At 40.6% G+C, this 19,549-nt stretch overlaps 1 protein-coding gene across 1 annotated transcript in view; it reads left to right on the top strand.

Moving 5' to 3' along the window:
- The window catches only part of LOC121575108 (leucine-rich repeat-containing protein 1), a 64,217-nt gene extending 46,049 nt beyond the window's left edge, over positions 1-18,168 (top strand). The window contains exons 11-14 of the mRNA XM_041887963.2: positions 3,761-3,876; positions 9,062-9,234; positions 15,337-15,476; positions 16,860-18,168. Coding sequence (XP_041743897.1) covers positions 3,761-3,876; positions 9,062-9,234; positions 15,337-15,476; positions 16,860-17,012 — 582 coding nt within the window. The 3' untranslated portion in view covers positions 17,013-18,168. The remainder of the gene's footprint in view (positions 1-3,760; positions 3,877-9,061; positions 9,235-15,336; positions 15,477-16,859) is intronic.
- Positions 18,169-19,549: the final 1,381 nt, after the last annotated feature.

Here is a 19,549-nt window from a genome sequence, read left to right as displayed (position 1 = left end):
TGCTTGGCAATGGTCTTGTAGCCCATTCCAGCCTGGTGTAGGTCTACAATCTTATCCCTGACATCCTTGGAGAGCTCTTTGGTCTTGGCCATGGTGGAGAGTTTGGAATCTGATTGATTGATTGCTTCTGTGGACAGGTGTCTTTTATACAGGTAACAAGCTGAGATTAGGAGCACTCCCTTTAAGAGTGTGCTCCTATCTCAGCTCGTTACCTGTATAAAAGACACCTGGGAGCCAGAAATCTTTATGATTGAGAGGGGGTCAAATACTTATTTCCCTCATTAAAATGCAAATCAATTTATGACATTTTTGACGTGTTTTTCTGGATTTTTTTGTTGTTATTCTGTCTCTCACTGTTCAAATAAACCTACCATTAAAATTATAGACTGAACATTTATTTGTCAGTGGGCAAACGTACAAAATCTGCATGGTATCAAATACTTTTTTCCCTCACTGTATGTTAACCATTTTCCCCCAATACTCTTAAGCAAAATGCTTGTGCATGCTCGGTCTGAACATGCTCAGAAAAAGCTAACGTAAACCTTGATCGCATCTCATTTTGCCTCCATGATTTACCCTGCTGCTCGGAAAAATTGATGTAAAATCATAGAAGCCTCAGTCATGAGTAAGTGGAATCCGGTTAGTGCATCCCCCAGTGATCACTGTATGATTTGCATGCAGAGCTTTGCTGGACTAAACCTGACCCTCTCTTATTTTAATGGGTATTGTAAAAAGGCTCATCCTTACACCTGCTAACCAGCAAATCCGGTTTCTGTGCGCTGAATCACATTCAGCGGAAGCGTATGCCACAGTGGTACTATGCAGACTAAGGTCGATTATCATATCGACCTGCCCTGGAGCACTCTCACAGGCACAAAGGCCATCTCCCACTGTGACTGTCTTCACCCAAGACATGGCTGTGCGACTCTTCATTGTGTGTGTGTGACTGACTGTCTATTTGTCTGTACAGTAGCATGATTTCAGCTATCTGGCTGTTGGCATGCTATCTTTTGTTTCCAGGGGATTGAAGCACAGACAAAGCAAGCACACACACACTGCCTGTTTTTGTCTGCTTTTTCTATTATCTTCTGCAGTTCTCTAGTGTGTTCAGCACTGGTTTATTGTCCCAGAATGCCTGCTGCGCGTGTGTGTGCGCGTGTGAGAGAGTGAGATACTGTTGTTGATTCTAGCCTCTTGTCTATTAAACCGAAGGCAAGCTCCCTCTGGTTAAAGCCCTTTAGTGGTTATACAATGCCCCTGTGTCTCAGTGTGAGTCCACAGCACTTGGCCCAGATAATGAATTGGTAGTGTCATTGTTTTATTTTCTCTAACCATTAACATTTCTAACAGTAACAATAGTCCTGGTACTAGACAAGTACTTGTTTACAACAATACAGTGGTGTCAGGATGTAGCTATGTTGTTCTTTTTAATTAATAGTCATGACTGATAATTGGCTAAAAGTTTCCAAACCTGATTTTCTTGTGATTTTAAATCCAAACATTCAAGGTAAGATATCTGCTGAACCTTGGCTTATTCCCATTTTAATTGGGAATTTGTTCATATTTGCAATGTACAATTCTACTGAATTTCGTAGACAAACAATGTATCCGGTATTGATGTTTAAGTGTAGGCCCATGCATGCAGTACTTTGTATATTCTACTTCTGAGGTACAGTGCCTTGCAAAAGTATTCATCCCCCTTGACGTTTTTCCTATTTTGTTGCATTACAACCTGTAATTTAAATTTATTTTTATTTGGATTTCATGTAGTGGACATACACAAAATAGTCCAAATTGGTGAAGTGAAATGAGAAAAAAAACTTGTTTCAGAAAATTCTAAAAAATAAATAACAGAAAAGTGGTGCGTTCATATGTATTCACCCCCTTTGCTATGAAGCCCCTAAATAAGATTTGGTGCAACCAATTACCTTCAGAAGTCACATACATTTTAAAGAAAAGTCCACCTGTGTGCAATCTAAGTGTCACATGATCTGTCACATGATCTCAGTATATATACACCTGTTCTGAAAGGCCCCAGAGTCTGCAACACCACTAAGCAAGGGCACCACCAAGCAAGCGGCGCCATGAAGATCAAGTAGCTCTCCAAACAGGTCAGGAACAAAGTTGTGGAGAAGTACAGATCATGGTTGGGTTATAAAAAAATATCAAACTTTGAACATCCCACGGAGCATTCAATCAATTATTAAAAAATTTAAAGAATATGGCACCACAACAAACCTGCCAAGAGAGGGCCGCCCACCAAAACTCACGGACCAGGCAAGGAGGGCATTAATCAGAGAGGCAACAAAGAGACCAAAGATAACCCTGAATAAGCTGCAAAGCTCCACAGCGGAGATTGGAGTATCTGTTCATAGGACCACTTTAAGCCGTACACTCCACAGAGCTGGGCTTTACGGAAGAGTGGCCAGAAAAAAGCCATTGCTTAAAGAAAAAAAATAAGCAAACACGTTTGGTGTTCGCCAAAAGCCATGTGGGAGACTCCCCAAACAAATGGAAGAAGGTACTCTGGTCAGATGAGACTAAAATTGAGCTTTTTGGCCATCAAGGAAAACGCTATGTCTGGCGCAAACCCAACACCTCTCATCACCCCGAGAACACCATCCCCACAGTGAAGCATGGTGGTGGCAGCATCATGCTGTGGGGATGTTTTTCATTGGCAGGGACTGGGAAACAGGTCAGAATTGAAGGAATGATGGATGGCGCTAAATCCAGGGAAATTATTGAGGGAAACCTGTTTCAGTCTTCCAGAGATTTGAGACTGGGACAGAGGTTCACCTGTCATGGCTAGATGTGCCAAGCTTATCGAGACATACCCCAAGAGACTTGCAGCTGTAATTGCTGCAAAAGGTGGCTCTACAAAGTATTGACTTTAGGGGGGTAGTTATGCACGCTCAAATGTTCTGTTTTTTTGTCTTATTTCTTGTTTGTTTCACAAGAAAAATTATTTTGCATCTTCAAAGTGGTAGGCATGTTGTGTGAATCAAATGATACAACCCCCCCAAAAATCCCTTTTAATTCCAGGTTGTAAGGCAACAAAATAGGAAAAATGCCGGGGGGGGTGGGGGTGAATACTTTCACAAGCCACTGTAGGCTGGACTTTGAGAACCTGTGTGTAGCCTACTAACTGTAATTCCTGCGGATATTTGGACTCCTCTGCTAAGCACCTCTTTAAGTCAATCTTATTTACTCCAGTGAGGGCATCAGCTTAGCTAGATCCTTTTAACTTGATGAGACTCCATTACTGTATTTGGTCCCTGTTCTGGTCTGTCTGGCCGCTGGCTGATGGTAGATTACAGTCTGACAACAGCACTTTAGCTGGCCCATCCGGTCCCTACTTTAACACATTACTAATTGCAGCTAATTTTAGCTCCTACTCTGCCAAACTCCATAGCCCAATTCCATCAAGATGCCCAATTCTGTGGCAAAGCTCCCAAATGCTCTAAATGGTTTACCTATCCATGCCCATTATGCTAAATAGAGTTTGGAACAATTAAGGTGTTTTTATAAACATGAATTCATTTTCTGTGATTTAGAAACTTTACTTTTGATTATATTTTTTATGTGAACTGTTCTAACCAAAGCTTTTCCCCTCTATTCATCACTGCTCAAGATGTTTGTTGCCTCAAAGAACACGGAACAACTTCTCTGTTCGTATATATGTAATTGTGTGCTTGTGTGATAACTTAAACTCTAAAGACACTGTTTTGTCTTATTTGTATGCCTTTCTTCCCAAATCCAGATTGGCGGATGCAGTAGCCTGAATGTCTTCTGTGTACGAGGGAACAGGCTGACAAAGATTCCCTCTGAGATCTCTCAGGCCACAGAACTGCATGTGTTTGATGTGTCTGGAAATAGGTAGGCTATATGTGACTGACCTCCTCCATTCGGTCTTAGTGGGGAAAAAAAGTATTTAGTCAGCCACCAATTGTGCAAGTTCTCCCACTTAAAAAGATGAGAGGCCTGTAATTTTCATCATAGGTACACGTCAACTATGACAGACAAAATGAGGAAAAAAAATCCTGAAAATCACATTGTAGGATTTTTAATGAATTTATTTGCAAATGATGGTGGAAAATAAGTATTTGGTCAATAACAAAAGTTTCTCAATACTTTGTTATATACCCTTTGTTGGCAATGACACAGGTCAAACGTTTTCTGTAAGTCTTCACAAGGTTTTCACACACTGTTGCTGGTATTTTGGCCCATTCCTCCATGCAGATCTCCTCTAGAGCAGTGATGTTTTGGGGCTGTCGCTGGGCAACACAGACTTTCAACTCCCTCCAAAGATTTTCTATGGGGTTGAGATCTGGAGACTGGCTAGGCCACTCCAGGACCTTGAAATGCTTCTTACGAAGCCACTCCTTCGTTGCCCGGGCGGTGTGTTTGGGATCATTGTCATGCTGAAAGACCCAGCCACGTTTCATCTTCAATGCCCTTGCTGATGGAAGGAGGTTTTCACTCAAAATATCACGATACATGGCCCCATTCATTCTTTCCTTTACACGGATCAGTCGTCCTGGTCCCTTTGCAGAAAAACAGCCCCAAAGCATGATGTTTCCACCCCCATGTTTCACAGTAGGTATGGTGTTCTTTGGATGCAACTCAGCATTCTTTGTCCTCCAAACACGACGAGTTGAGTTTTTACCAAAAAGTTATATTTTGGTTTCATCTGACCATATGAAAATTCTCCCAATCCTCTTCTGGATCATCCAAATGCACTCTAGCAAACTTCAGACGGGCCTGGACATGTACTGGCTTAAGCAGGGGGACACGTCTGGCACTGCAGGATTTGAGTCCCTGGCGGCGTAGTGTGTTACTGATGGTAGGCTTTGTTACTTTGGTCCCAGCTCTCTGCAGGTCATTCACTAGGTCCCCCCGTGTGGTTCTGGGATTTTTGCTCACCGTTCTTGTGATCATTTTGACCCCACGGGGGTGAGATCTTGCGTGGAGCCCCAGATCTAGGGAGATTATCAGTGGTCTTGTATGTCTTCCATTTCCTAATAATTGCTCCCACAGTTGATTTCTTCAAACCAAGCTGCTTACCTATTGCAGATTCAGTCTTCCCAGCCTGGTGCAGGTCTACAATTTTGTTTCTGGTGTCATTTGACAGCTCTTTGGTCTTGGCCATAGTGGAGTTTGGAGTGTGACTGTTTGAGGTTGTGGACAGGTGTCTTTTATACTGATAACAAGTTCAAACAGGTGCCATTAATACAGGTAACGAGTGGAGGACAGAGGAGCCTCTTAAATAAGAAGTTACAGGTCTGTGAGAGCCAGAAATCTTGCTTGTTTGTAGGTGACCAAATACTTATTTTCCACCATAATTTGCAAATAAATTCATTAAAAATCCTACAATGTGATTTTCTGGATTTTTCTCTTCTCAATTTGTCTGTCATAGTTGACGTGTACCTATGATGAAAATGACAGGCCTCTCTCATCTTTTTAAGTGGGAGAACTTGCACAATTGGTGGCTGACTAAATACTTGTTTTCCCCACTGTATGTAGCAACATTTGAAATTGTGTTTTTTTACATTGGATAAAAGTACAGACTCAGAGCTATACAATTGTATATCATACACTGCAGTTCAGGAACAATGGGAAAGTAATTCTGCTTTGAAAGTTGATAAACTTGTAACCCCACTTTTGAGAAAATGGCCCTCGAATGTTTTTGATACACCTACTGGATAGCTCTTCTTTGTCTACACTCATTCAGCGTCGTTCACACCCTCTTAAGCCTAATCCCACCCACCACTTTAAGGATTCACATTTGAGGCCATGTGGTGAACACACACTACATCAAATAAAATATAAGTTTATGTGTCACATGCACAGGACACAGAAGGTGTAAACGACAGTGATAGTACTTGCATAGTAGCAATATCAAAAACAGAAAGTTGCCAGATAAAAATATATTTTTGTTATTAGATGATGCTTAGCCGACACACTTGTCTACATTGATGGGTCATGTGAAGGAAATGCTATAACCACCCCTCATCCACATCTAGCTAAGTGGATGGGTCACTATTGTCTAGACATTGTACACATGTTCATGAAATACAATCGATGGCTGTAATCACCCCCAGACACACCTGCTAATTTGATGGGTCATGCAATAATCCAGTCGAAGTGGAGTCTTTTTTTTTTGTTTAAACATGTAGCTAGCTAGGTAGCTAGCAAGCTAAATAATGAACCGACATAACCCCAACTCGTACTACTACCAATACAAACATTGTCATAGCTGTAGGATGAATCTGCAGGTAGTTAAAGCTAACAAACTAGGTTCAATGTTAGCTAGCTAACATTAGGCTATAACTAGCAATGCAAATGGTTTTCTGATTCCAATAATATCAATACACCGATCATACACGTAATGTTAGCTAGTGTGCGTGCAAGCTAACGTTTGCTAGCTAACTAACAGTACGCTTTAACTTGCAATAAAAAAAAAATTGTGACAGAATTGGAAACTTATATCTGGAAAATGTAGCTAGACTCTTACCCGTATACATGGATGAACGCTTCACGGCTGACTGGAACCATTTAACTCAGTTTTGTTTGTAGCTACATCTTGTTTGGCCAGCTTTGTGTCAAGTCACTCCGGTTCACACTGACCGTGGCGGGTGCAGAAAGTAGCCAATCACATTTCCCTACTGATCTGTCGATAGCGCCTGCTAAATTCAGGGCATCAATGTTGTTGAGAAAAGTAGCAAAACTTTTGTAGTTCTCGATGGCTAACGTTATATCTTTCAAAAACGGCACGGTAGTAAAGACTGTCAACACATACTGAACAGCTCACGTTATAGACAGAAGCGTGCAACATGGCAGTTCAATCCAAACTCATCTACTGGGATGTCCAGCCCATACATTATCTCAGCGAATCATGGCTAGTGGGATGGGTAAAGTTCACATGTTCCAGAATACATTTCTGCCCAAAAACGTGTTTTGATAAAAAATAAATGTTTACGTTCAAATGCTGCTCCTGTGAAGTAGTGATGTGCGACATACGCCTAGTTTCCTGAAACGAGTCACATATTAAAATTCAATTACAGTGCGGAAAAAAAGTATTTAGTCAGCCACCTATTGTGCAAGTTCTCCCACTTAAAAAGATGAGAGAGGCCTGTAATTTTCATCATAGGTACACGTCAACTATGACAGACAAATTGAGATTTTTTTTCTCCAGAAAATCACATTGTAGGATTTTTAATGAATTTATTTGCAAATTATGGTGGAAAATAAGTATTTGGTCACCTACAAACAAGCAAGATTTCTGGCTCTCACAGACCTGTAACTTCTTCTTTAAGAGGCTCCTCTGTCCTCCACTCGTTACCTGTATTAATGGCACCTGTTTGAACTTGTTATCAGTATAAAAGACACCTGTCCACAACCTCAAACAGTCACACTCCAAACTCCACTATGGCCAAGACCAAAGAGCTGTCAAAGGACACCAGAAACAAAATTGTAGACCTGCACCAGGCTGGGAAGACTGAATCTGCAATAGGTAAGCAGCTTGGTTTGAAGAAATCAACTGTGGGAGCAATTTTAGGAAATGGAAGACATGCAAGACCACTGATAATCTCCCTCGATCTGGGGCTCAACGCAAGATCTCACCCCTTTGGGTCAAAATGATCACAAGAACGGTGAGCAAAAATCCCAGAACCACACGGGGGGACCTAGTGAATGACCTGCAGAGAGCTGGGACCAAAGTAACAAAGCCTACCATCAGTAACACACTACGCCGCCAGGGACTCAAATCCTGCAGTGCCAGACGTGTCCCCCTGCTTAAGCCAGTACATGTCCAGGCCCGTCTGAAGTTTGATAGAGTGCATTTGGATGATCCAGAAGAGGATTGGGAGAATTTTCATATGGTCAGATGAAACCAAAATATAACTTTTTGGTAAAAACTCAACTCGTCGTGTTTGTAGGACAAAGAATGCTGAGTTGCATCCAAAGAACACCATACCTACTGTGAAGCATGGGGGTGGAAACATCATGCTTTGGGGCTGTTTTTCTGCAAAGGGACCAGGACGACTGATCCGTGTAAAGGAAAGAATGAATGGGGCCATGTATCGTGAGATTTTGAGTGAAAACCTCCTTCCATCAGCAAGGGCATTGAAGATGAATCGTGGCTGGGTCTTTCAGCATGACAATGATCCCAAACACACCGCCCGGGCAACGAAGGAGTGGCTTCGTAAGAAGCATTTCAAGGTCCTGGAGTGGCCTAGCCAGTCTCCAGATCTCAACCCCATAGAAAATCTTTGGAGGGAGTTGAAAGTCTGTGTTGCCCAGCGACAGCCCCAAAACATTACTGCTCTAGAGGAGATCTGCATGGAGGAATGGGCCAAAATACCAGCAACAGTGTGTGAAAACCTTGTGAAGACTTACAGAAAACGTTTGACCTGTGTCATTGCCAACAAAGGATATATAACAAAGTATTGAGAAACTTTTGTTATTGACAAAATACTTATTTTCCACCATAATTTGCAAATAAATTCATTAAAAATCCTACAATGTGATTTTCTGGAATTTTCTTTCTCATTTTGTCTGTCATAGTTGACGTGTACCTATGATGAAAATTACAGGCCTCTCTCATCTTTTTAAGTGGGAGAACTTGCACAATTGGTGGCTGACTAAATACTTTTTTCCCCCACTGTAAATGTGTCTTTATTAACCTTTGATCATATACACATTATATCATATACATTATTTACATTATTATACCCCAGATCCAGTAACGCTTTTATATGTGGTCCTCTGTAGCTCAATTGGTAGATCATGGCACTTGTAACGCCAGGGTAGTGGGTTCGATCCCCGGGACCACCCTTACGTAAAAATGTATGCGCACATGACTGTAAGTCGCTTTGGATAAAAGCGTCTGCTAAATGGCATATTTTTTTAATTTATTTTTATGTGACAGGTGCTCACTTGTAGCAAAGTAAGTCATAATATTTGACACCAACATAAACTCCTTCTGAGCTGTCCACAAATCAATAAGGTTCACAAAATATTCTCTGAAGCCTTTCAATAACACGGTATCATCTCTCTCCAGACTACTCCACCTACCCATATCTCTGACCACGCTGCGACTCAAGGCCCTGTGGCTGTCAGAGAACCAGTCCCAGCCTCTACTCACCTTCCAGAATGACATGGACCCAGAGTCGGGGGAAAAGGTGCTCACCTGTGTTCTCCTGCCCCAGCAGCCTTCAGAACCTGACAGTAAAGGTAAGGTCTTCTCATGTGCTATAAACTCAGTGGTCTTGTGGGTAGAGTATCCGCCCTGAAATTGGAAGGTTGGGAGTTCGATCCCCGGCAGGGTCATACCAAAGACTGTAAAAATGTGACCTGATGCGCGTCTCTGCTTGGCACTCGGCATTAAAGGGAAAATTGCGGAATTAGGTTGTTAAACATTCTGATTTGTTTCATTCTTCCAATTAAAAGTCCCAATATGACATATCACTTTAAATTTGTATTTTGGGAGAAATTCATATTTTATATAATTTAACCGGAGTCATGTCGGAAAAATGTTTGAAAAAGTGAACCACTGATCACATAAGACAGTAAAGACCCACATCATATCGAGTCCTCCTATGGTTTTTGCAAAAATAAATTGGCACTCTGAATAAAGCCAACTTATCATCTGACCATATCCTCTGATTTCTTTATTCTGTATCAGCTAAAACAAATTATCACTTTTACAGCACACAGGCTTTTAGCATAGCCCCTTTTAGACCCTTGCTGGCTTACCTCTACTAGCTAACCACTAGCAGCCTTGAAACGTATCACTTATTAGCAGTTCAGAACATCAGCATTTCTTGTACTGTTACACAAAATCAAGATAAGCCTTTACCAGCATTGTAGACATTGAACGCCTATAACCAAACTGGATAAAACTCTGTTGTTGGCTGATGGTAGCTATAGCTAGCCACATGCTAACCTGAGTGCTAAAGTTACTAGCAGCAGTAACAGTAAATCCAGGTATACTGGCCAACACACATTGGCTACCATGATATCCTGCAAGTTACACTACGGGTCAAAAGTTTTAGAACACCTACTCATTCAAGGGTTTTTCTTTACTTTTACTATTTTCTACATTGTAGAATACATTTACATTTACATTTTCGTAATTTAGCAGACGCTCTTATCCAGAGCGACTTACAAATTGGTGCATTCACCTTATGATAGCCAGTGGGATGACCACTTTACAATATATATATATATATTTTTTAATAATAATAGTGAAGACATCAAAACTATGAAATAACACATATGGAATCATGTAGTAACCAAAAAAGTGTTAAACAAATCAAAATATATTTAGCCACCCTTTGCCTTGATGACAGCTTTGCACACTTGGCATTCTCTCAACCAGCTTCACCTGGAATGCTTTTCCAAGAGTCTTGAAGGAGTTCCCACATATGCTGAACACTTGTTGGCTGCTTTTCCTTCACTCTGCGGTCCAACTCATCCCAAACCATCTCAATTGGGTTGAGGTCGGGTGTTTGTGGAGGCCAGGTCATCTGATGCAGCACTCCATCACTCTCCTTGGTCAAATAGCCCTTACACAGCCTGGAGGTGTGTTGGGTCATTGTCCTGTTGAAAAACAAATGATAGTCCCACTAAGCCCAATCCAGATGGGATGGCGTATCGCTGCAGAATGCTGTGGTAGCCATGCTGGTTAAGTGTGCCATGAATTCTAAATAAATCACAGACAGTGTCACCAGCAAAAGCACCCCAACACCATCACACCGCCTCCTCCGTGCTTCACGGTGGGAACTACACATGTGGAGATCATCCGTTCACTTACTCTGCGTCTCACAAAGACACGGCGGTTGGAACAAAAAAATCTCAAATTTGGACTCCAGACCAAAGGACAGATTCCCACCAGTCTAATGTCCATTGCTTGTGTTTCTTGGCCCAAGCAAGTCTCTTCTTCTTATTGGTGTCCTTTAGTAGTGGTTTCTTTGCAGCAATTCAACCATGAAGGCCTGATTTACGCAGTCTCCTCTGAACATTCTTTGTTGATGTGTCTGTTACTTAAACTCTTAAGCATTTATTTGGGCTCCAATCTGAGGTGCAGTTAACTCTAATTAACTTATCCTCTGCAGCAGATGTAACTCTGCATCTTCCTTTCCTGTGGTGGTCCTCATGAGAGCCAGTTTCATCATAGTGCTTGATGATTTTTGCAACTGCACTTGAAGAAACTTTCAAAGTTCTTGAAATTGTCCGTATTGACTGATCTTCATGTCTTAAATTAAGGATGGACTGTCGTTTCTCTTTGCTTATTTGAGCTGTTCTTGCCATAATATTGGACTTGGTCTTTTATCAAATAGGGCTATCTTCTGTATACCACCCCTACCTTGTCACAACACAACTGATTGGCTCAAATGCATTAAGAAGGAAAGAAATTCCACAAATTAACTTTTAAGAAGGCACACCTGTTAATTGAAATGCATTTCAGGTGACTACCTCATGAAGCTGGTTGAGAGAATGCCAAGAGTGTGCAAAGCTGTCATCAAAGCAAAGGATGGCTATTTGAAGAATATCAAATATCAAATATATTTTGATTTGTTTAACACTTTTTTGGTTATTACATTATTCCATGTGTTATTTCATAGTTTAATGTCTTCACTATTATTCTACAATGTAGAAAATAGTAAAAATAAAGAAAAACCCTTGAATGAGTAGGTGTCCAAACTTTTGACTGGTACTGTATATACAGTGCATTCGGAAAGTATTCAGACCCCTTGACTTTTTCCACATTTTGTTATGTTACGGCCTTATTCTAAAATGGAAAAAAATCAATAACAGATACCTTATTTACATAAGTATTCAGACCCTTTGCTATGAGACTCAATTGAGCTCAGGTGCATCCTGTTTCCATTGATCATCCTTAAGATGTTTCTACAACTTGATTGGAGTCCACCTGTGGTAAATTCAATTGATTGGACATGATCTGGAAAGGCACACACCTGTCTATATAAGGTCCCACAGTTGACAGTGCATGTCAGAGCAAAAACTAAGCCATGAGGTCGAAGGAATTGTCCGTAGAGCTCCGAGACAGGATTGTGTCGAGGTACAGATCTGGGGAAGGGTACCAAAAATTGTCTGCAGCATTGAAGGTCCCCAAGAACAGAGTGGCCTCATCATTCTTAAATGGAATACGTTTGGAACCACCAAGACCACCTAGAGCTGGCCGCCTGGCCAAACTGAGTAATCGGGGGAGAAGGACCTTGGTCAGGGAGGTGACCAAGAACCCAATGGTCAATCTGCCAGAGCTCCAGAGTTCCTTTGTGGAGACGGGAGAAACTTCCAGAAGGACAACCATCTCTGCAGCACTCCACCAATCAGGCCTTTATGGTACTGTAGTGGCCAGACGGAAGCCACTCCTCAGTAAAAGGCACATGACAGCCCGCTTGGAGTTTGCCAAAAGGCACCTAAAGACTCTCAGACCATGAGAAACAAGATTCTCTGGTCTGATGAAACCAAGACTGAACTCTTTGGCCTGAATGCCAAGCGTCACGTCTGGAGGAAACCTGGAACCATCCCTACGGTGAAGCATGGTGGTGGCAGCATCATGCTGTGGGGATGTTTTTCAGCGGCAGGGACTGGGAAACTAGTCAGGATCAAGGGAAAGATGAACGGAGCAAAGTACAGAGAGATCCTTGATGAAAACCTGCTCCAGAGCGCTCAGGACCTCCGTCTGGGGCGAAGGTTCACCTTCCAACAGGTCAACGACCCTAAGCACACAGCCAAGATAACGCAGAAGTGGCTTCGGGACAAGTCTCTGAATGTCCTTGAGTGGCCCGGACTTGAACCCTATCGAACATCTCTGGAGAGACCTGAAAATAGCTGTGCAGCAGCGCTCCCCATCCAACCTGACAGAGCTTGAGAGGATCTGCAGAGAAGAATAGGAGAAACTCCCAAATAAAGGAACAGTTGAAGTCGGATATTTACATACACCTTAGCCAAATACATTTAAACTCAGTTTTTCACAATTCCTGACATTTAATCCTAGTAAAAATTCACTGTCTTAGGTCAGTTAGGATCACCACTTTATTTTAAGAATGTGAAATGTCAAAATAATAGTAGAGAGTGATTTATTTCAGCTTTTATTTATTTCATCACATTCCCAGTAGGTCAGAAGTTTACATACACTCAATTAGTATTTGGTAGCATTGCCTTTAAATTGTTTAACTTGGGTCAAACGTTTCAGGTAGCCTTCCACAAGCTTCCCACAATAAGTTGGGTGAATTTTGGCCCATTCCTCCTGACAGAGCTGGTGTAACTGAGTCAGGTTTGTAGGCCTCCTTGCTTGCACATACTTTTTCAGTTCTGCCCACACATTTTCTATTGAGGTCAGGGCTTTGTGATGGCCACTCCAATACCTTGACTTTGTTGTCCTTAAGCCATTTTGCCACAACTTTGGTAGTATGCTTAGGGTCATTGTCCATTTGGAAGACCCATTTGCGACCAAGCTTTAACTTCCTGACTGATGTATTGAGATGTTGCTTCAATATATCCACATCAATTTTGTGAAGTGCACCAGAATATCTCCTGCAGCAAAGCACCTCCACAGCATGATGCTGCCACCCCCGTGCTTCACGGTTGGGATGGTGTTCTTCGGCTTGCAAGCAACCCCCTTTTTCCTCCAAACATAACGATGGTCATTATGGCCAAACAGTTCTATTTTTGTTTCATCAGACCAGAGGACATTTCTCCAAAAAGTATGATCTTTTTTTTGGGGGGGGGCGGTTTTGGAGCAGTGGCTTCTTCCTTGCTGAGTGGCCTTTCAGGTTATGTCGATATAGGACTCGTTTTACTGTGTATATAGATACTTTTGTACTTGTTTTCTCCAGCATCTTCACAAGGTCCTTTGCTGTTGTTCTGGGATTGATTTGCACTTTTCGCACCAAAGTACGTTCATCTCTAGGAGACAGAACGCGTCTCCTTGCTGAGCAGTATGACGGCTGCGTGGTCCCATGGTGTTTATACTTGCGTAATATTGTTTGTACAGATGAACGTGGTACCTTCAGGCGTTTGGAAATTGCTCCCAAGGATGAACCAGACTTTTGGAGGTCTACAATTTGTTTTCTGAGGTCTTGGCTGATTTCTTTTGATTTTCCCATGATGTCAAGCAAAGAGGCACTGAGTTTGAAGGTAGGCCTTGAAATACATCCACAGGTACACCTCCAATTGACTCAAATTATGTCAATTCAGCCTATTAGAAGCTTCAAAGCCATGACATCATTTTCTGGAATTTTCCAAGCTGTTTAAAGGCACAGTCAACTTAGTGTAAGTAAACTTCTGACCCACTGGAATTGTGATAAAGTGAATTATAAGTGAAATAATCTGTCTGTAAACAATTGTTGGAAAAATTACTTGTGTCATGCACAAAGTAGATGTCCTAATCGACTTGCCAAAACTATAGTTTGTTAACAAGAAATCTGTGGAGTGGTTGAAAAACAAGTTTTAATGACTCCAACCTAAGTGTATGTAAACTTCCGATTTCAACTGTATGCCAAGCTTGTAGCGTCATACCCAAGAAGACTCGAGGCTGTAATCGCTGCCCAAGGTGCTTCAACAGAGTACTGAGTAAATGGTCTGAATACTTTTGTAAATGTGATATTTCAGTACTTTTATTTTTTTTGCAAAAATAATTTCAATGCTGTTTTTGCTTTGTCATTATGGGGTATTGTGTGTAGATTTATGAGGGGAAAAAACAATTTAATCCATTTTAGAATAAGGCTGTAACAAAATGTGGAAAAAGTCAAGGGGTGTGAATACTTTCCAAATTCACTGTATACATTTTTTATGGCATTTTGTACTCAACCACCTGCGGGCCGGATTGAATGGGATCCGGCCCCCCTGCCTTGAGTTTGACACGTGCTCTAATCGATCTAGTTCTGGTGCTACGCTGCTATGTATTGGAAAAGAAAAAGACCTCAGTGGATTGGACAGCTAAAGAGGCTTAACTCCCAACTGAACTGCAGCTATTAAAATCTGGCTGTGCTGGGCGAGGAGAGGCTCGTTCACTCACTCAGCTGAGGCCTGGCAGAATCTAGGCATGATCCAATTGTTGATAGTGATTATTTTGCGCTATCTCCACAACCTAGTTGCTGCATCCATATGTCATGATTGAGTGAAGCAATCATACCAAACACATAGATTTTAATCTGTTGGAGAATTCAGGCCACTTTTGTGGTAGTTTTCACACAGGTCTTACATTTCATGCATGATTTTAAACGTCATTTTGAAAAGCCAATTATTAATAAAGATGTGAATGATTACTATCCTCACATGCATATCCAATGGATCCTGTTTTAGGCTCAGACAACCTGGCTCGCTGCGGTGCTTTGGAGAGCCTGGTGAATGACATGGTGGATGACACCTGGGATGACAGAGCCATGAACAGGATCAGTGCCATCCACTTCCTGGATGATGACGATGACGAGGATGATAAAAAGGTGAGATGAAGGACTAGAAGTGTGTGAAGAGACGATAAGGTTGTGGAGAGATGAGGAGCGTGTGAAGGGGAATGACAGTAGGCGATGAGGTAGAAAATACCTTTCACCACTCACGGGTCGTTTGAAACGTCAAAACTGTCAATACTCACTAAACAAGGAATAGAGATGCCACTTGAATTTAGATTAAACTAATAAAAAGCCATGATCATTGTTGAGTCCATTAACTGGTTTAAAACTAGGTTTAATCTTTCAGATATTTTAAATTAGTTGGGTCCAAAATGGTTGTTACCCTTGATAAAGATAAGCAAAAAAAAACTGTATAAAATAAATAATACAAATACTGAGCTATATTGTATGTAAAAAAAAATAAAAAGACTATTATATTATTTTATACTAACACAATTGCTCAGATAAAGATTTTGTTTAACAAGTAATATTATTTTTCCTCAAAGATATGAGTTAAAATTATTGGCACCCCTGTTTTCAATAACTCACAGCACTGAGCCTTTAAAAAAAAAAAGAGAGATTGGAGAACACATTGGAAGGGATCTTATACCATTCCTCCATACAAAGTCTTTCCAGATCCTTGATATCCTTCGTCTGCGCTTATGGACTTGCCCTCTTCAATTCAAATCTCAATTTTTTTGAAAAAGGCTCAGTGCCATTAGTAAAAATATATGCCATTTAGCAGACGCTTTTATCTAAAGCGACTTAGTCATGCGTGCATACATTTACGTATGGATGTCCGTTATCCTCGGAAGGTAAGGTATTGAAAACAGAGATGCCAATAATTTTGACCCCTAGCTTTTAGAGAAAAAATATGACAATCTCTTTCTCTGAGCAATTATATTAGAATAGAATAATATCCCCATTTTCTTTAGCATACAATATAGCTCAGTATTTGTATTTATTTTATACAGTATTAAAGAAAAACATTTTTATCAAGGGTGCCAATAATTTTGGACCATACTGTATGTCCAAGTGTATATGTACACTCAGTTGCCAGTTTATTAGGTGAAAAGCCCAGGAGGCAGGCCATTTCTGAGATACTGGAACCGGTGCGCCAGACACCGATGATCAAGTTGCTTAGGTCACCCGTTTTGCCCATTCTAACGTTCAGTTGAACAGTAACTGAATGCCTCAATGCCTGTCTGCCTGCTTTACAGTATATAGCAAGCCACGGCAATGTGACTCACTGTCTGTAGAAGCGAACCATGCATAAACTGGCCACTGAGTGTATAACATATTATATCCGTTGCTATGAAGGTAATATAATGCATGGCATAAAGAGAGACCTGTTGTAGAATCTGGGTCCATTCAGTCGTACAGATCCGTCTCCCTGTTTGTCTCCTCCCTGCCCCTATGTTTGTCTCCTCCCCACAGGGAACACTGATGCGACGGGCCACTCCTCACCCAGGCGAGCTGAAGACTATGAAGAAAGCAGCGGAGAACCTCCGTAACGACCTGAACGCTGCCAAAGGCCTGGATTCCAACAAAAACGAGGTCAATAATGCTACAGTCACCACGTCTGTGTGACTCTTACCTCAGAAACATTCTTACCTCCTATGTCTCTCGCCATGTTCACCTGCACAACCCCCTGAACCTACTTTTCCCCACGAACCCCTCTGCGGTCTACCTACCCCTCCTGCGGCTCAACCCTGGGACTCTGCTGTGATCCTCTTGTCCAGTACCTTACTTCATCTCCAATACCCACCACGGTATCTGGCTCAGACTACCAGGGCCCATGTGCCTTCTTTTCAAACTATTGTGCTATCTTTTCAAACAGCAATACTATGCACAGGTGTGCTCCTTTTTAAAGGTATTTTTTAAAGTTAGTGCTTTTTAAAGATCTTTTTTTTTCCTTTTTTTATGGACAATAGGTAGTTGCACTACTGTAAGTCTTAAGTATATTAAATATTGTTGACATCTTCATAAATATATTATATATTTGTTCAATAATTTTTTTTTTAAACACTGGGTGAATTTCTCTATTTACATTTTGGGGATACTTAAAACCGAGGAGTTTTTGGACCTACTGATTTAAGGATTATTGTATAGTCATTTGTGAATATTGATACTTTTATACTTTTTGGCAGCTCAGATGGTGTAAATTAAAACAGTATATAGCAAGTTTCTTAAACTATCGCAGAATTTTAAAAACGTTATCTTGGAACTTGGTACGTATTTTATTTCCTTTTTAGTATTTTCCTTTTAAGTAAAGAAATGAACAAAAATGCAGTTGCTAATGTCTTATCAAAACAATATAATTATCTTTGGGTGAGTAGACAGCCTCGAATCTTCTTTTCTACTCCATTGTCTAACTTCTTAATCAAATCCTAAACTCATTTTTATATAGACACGTTTGGTAATTTTATAAATAAGTGCTGCGGAACACAACACGTACCATAACCACTCTCCCACAACAGATTGAGCGGACGTGACAAGGCTGTCTTACTTTCTTCCATTGCGCTTCAGTGCTTTGAAATGTTTTCTTAATACCAGATACGGCTGCATTTTTTAAATTTGCCACTTTCTCCCTTTAGCATATGAGCATTAGACTTTCAATGGCCAATTTAATTAAAAACAAGGTAATAAGGACCAGGGTGGAATCTTTAGAAAATGCAGTTTAAGCATACACTAATGCACTTCTTAAAGTTTATTACGTCTTAATAAAAATGGATTGTTGTTCAAATGGTACACTACAACATTGATTTAACTTTTTTTTGTTTTAATTGTATTTCAAGGAGAGGACCATATACATTTGTTTTAATGTGGATTTTATCTTAATTCTTTAATTTTCTTTAATGATCAAGCTGCACAAAAACAGAATCCGAAATGGGCATGGACACTGAGCCTACAGATTTTGATTACTTTTAACCACTGATAAAATAAAATGGGTTTAAAACCAAACAGGATTCGTTATTCCCCGTAACTCCGTTTTTTAAGTCCATTAGTCTTTAGTGTTTCAGCCTATAGTCCTTTATGAAAAATGTAGACCATCTTCCGTTTTTGCTTCACCATCTCACAATTGTTAACATGTCATATAGCAGGTCTCATAACTGTTAACATGTCATATAGCATGTCTCACAATTGTTAACATGTCATATAGCAGGTCTCATAACTGTTAACATGTCATATAGCAGGTCTCATAACTGTTAACATGTCAAATCATAAACGCCATATATAGACATTTTGTGTTCAAGCCGCACATGCCCGTTATCATTGATTATTCTTAAATACTGTATGTATTAACCATTAAAATTGGATTAGATTTAAACCGTTTATTTTCAATTTTCTAAAGGAAATCACTCTGTTGATAAAGGAAATCACAAAGCCCGTTGATAAAGAGCTCATCAGGGTGGTCATTCACATACACACGTTAGTACTTTTTCCTCAACCATTCATGTCCTGTTTTGTCTGTCCATCTTGCATTGCTTGACTTGTGTATATATTATGCAACACCTCACCTTACTGTCATGTGCTGTATGTGAAGTCTGCATGTCTTGAAATTAGAGGGTAAGTATGGACTGCATTCAATGTTGTATTCACAAAGTTTAAAATCCATGTGCTTATCTCAAGTACAGTTGAAGTCAGAGGTTTACATGCACCTTAGCCAAATATATTTAAACTCAGTTTTTCAAAATTCCTGACATTTAATCCTAGTAAGAATTCCCTGTCTTAGGTCAGTTAGGATCACCACTTTATTTTAAGAATGTGAAATGTCATAATAATAGTGGAGAGTGATTTATTTCAGCTTTTATTTCTTTCATCACATTCCCAGTGGATCAGAAGTTTACATACACTCAATTAGTATTTGGTAGCATTGCCTTTAAATTGTTTAACTTGGGTCAAACATTTCGGGTAGCCTTCCACAAGCTTCCCACAATAAGTTGGGTGAATTTTGGCCCATTCCTCCTGACAGAGCTGGTGTAACTGAGTCAGGTTTGTAGGCCTCCTTGCTCGCACACGCTTTTTCAGTTCTGCCCACACATTTTCTATAGGATTGAGGTCAGGGCTTTGTGATGGCCACTCCAATACCTTGACTTTGTTGTCCGTAAGCCATTTTTCCACAA

The sequence above is a fragment of the Coregonus clupeaformis genome, chromosome 1 (genome assembly GCF_020615455.1).
Source record: "Coregonus clupeaformis isolate EN_2021a chromosome 1, ASM2061545v1, whole genome shotgun sequence".
Taxonomy (NCBI): domain Eukaryota; kingdom Metazoa; phylum Chordata; class Actinopteri; order Salmoniformes; family Salmonidae; genus Coregonus; species Coregonus clupeaformis.
The sequence above is the reverse complement of the archived record's forward strand: the minus strand, read 5'-3'. Positions and strand labels throughout refer to the sequence as shown.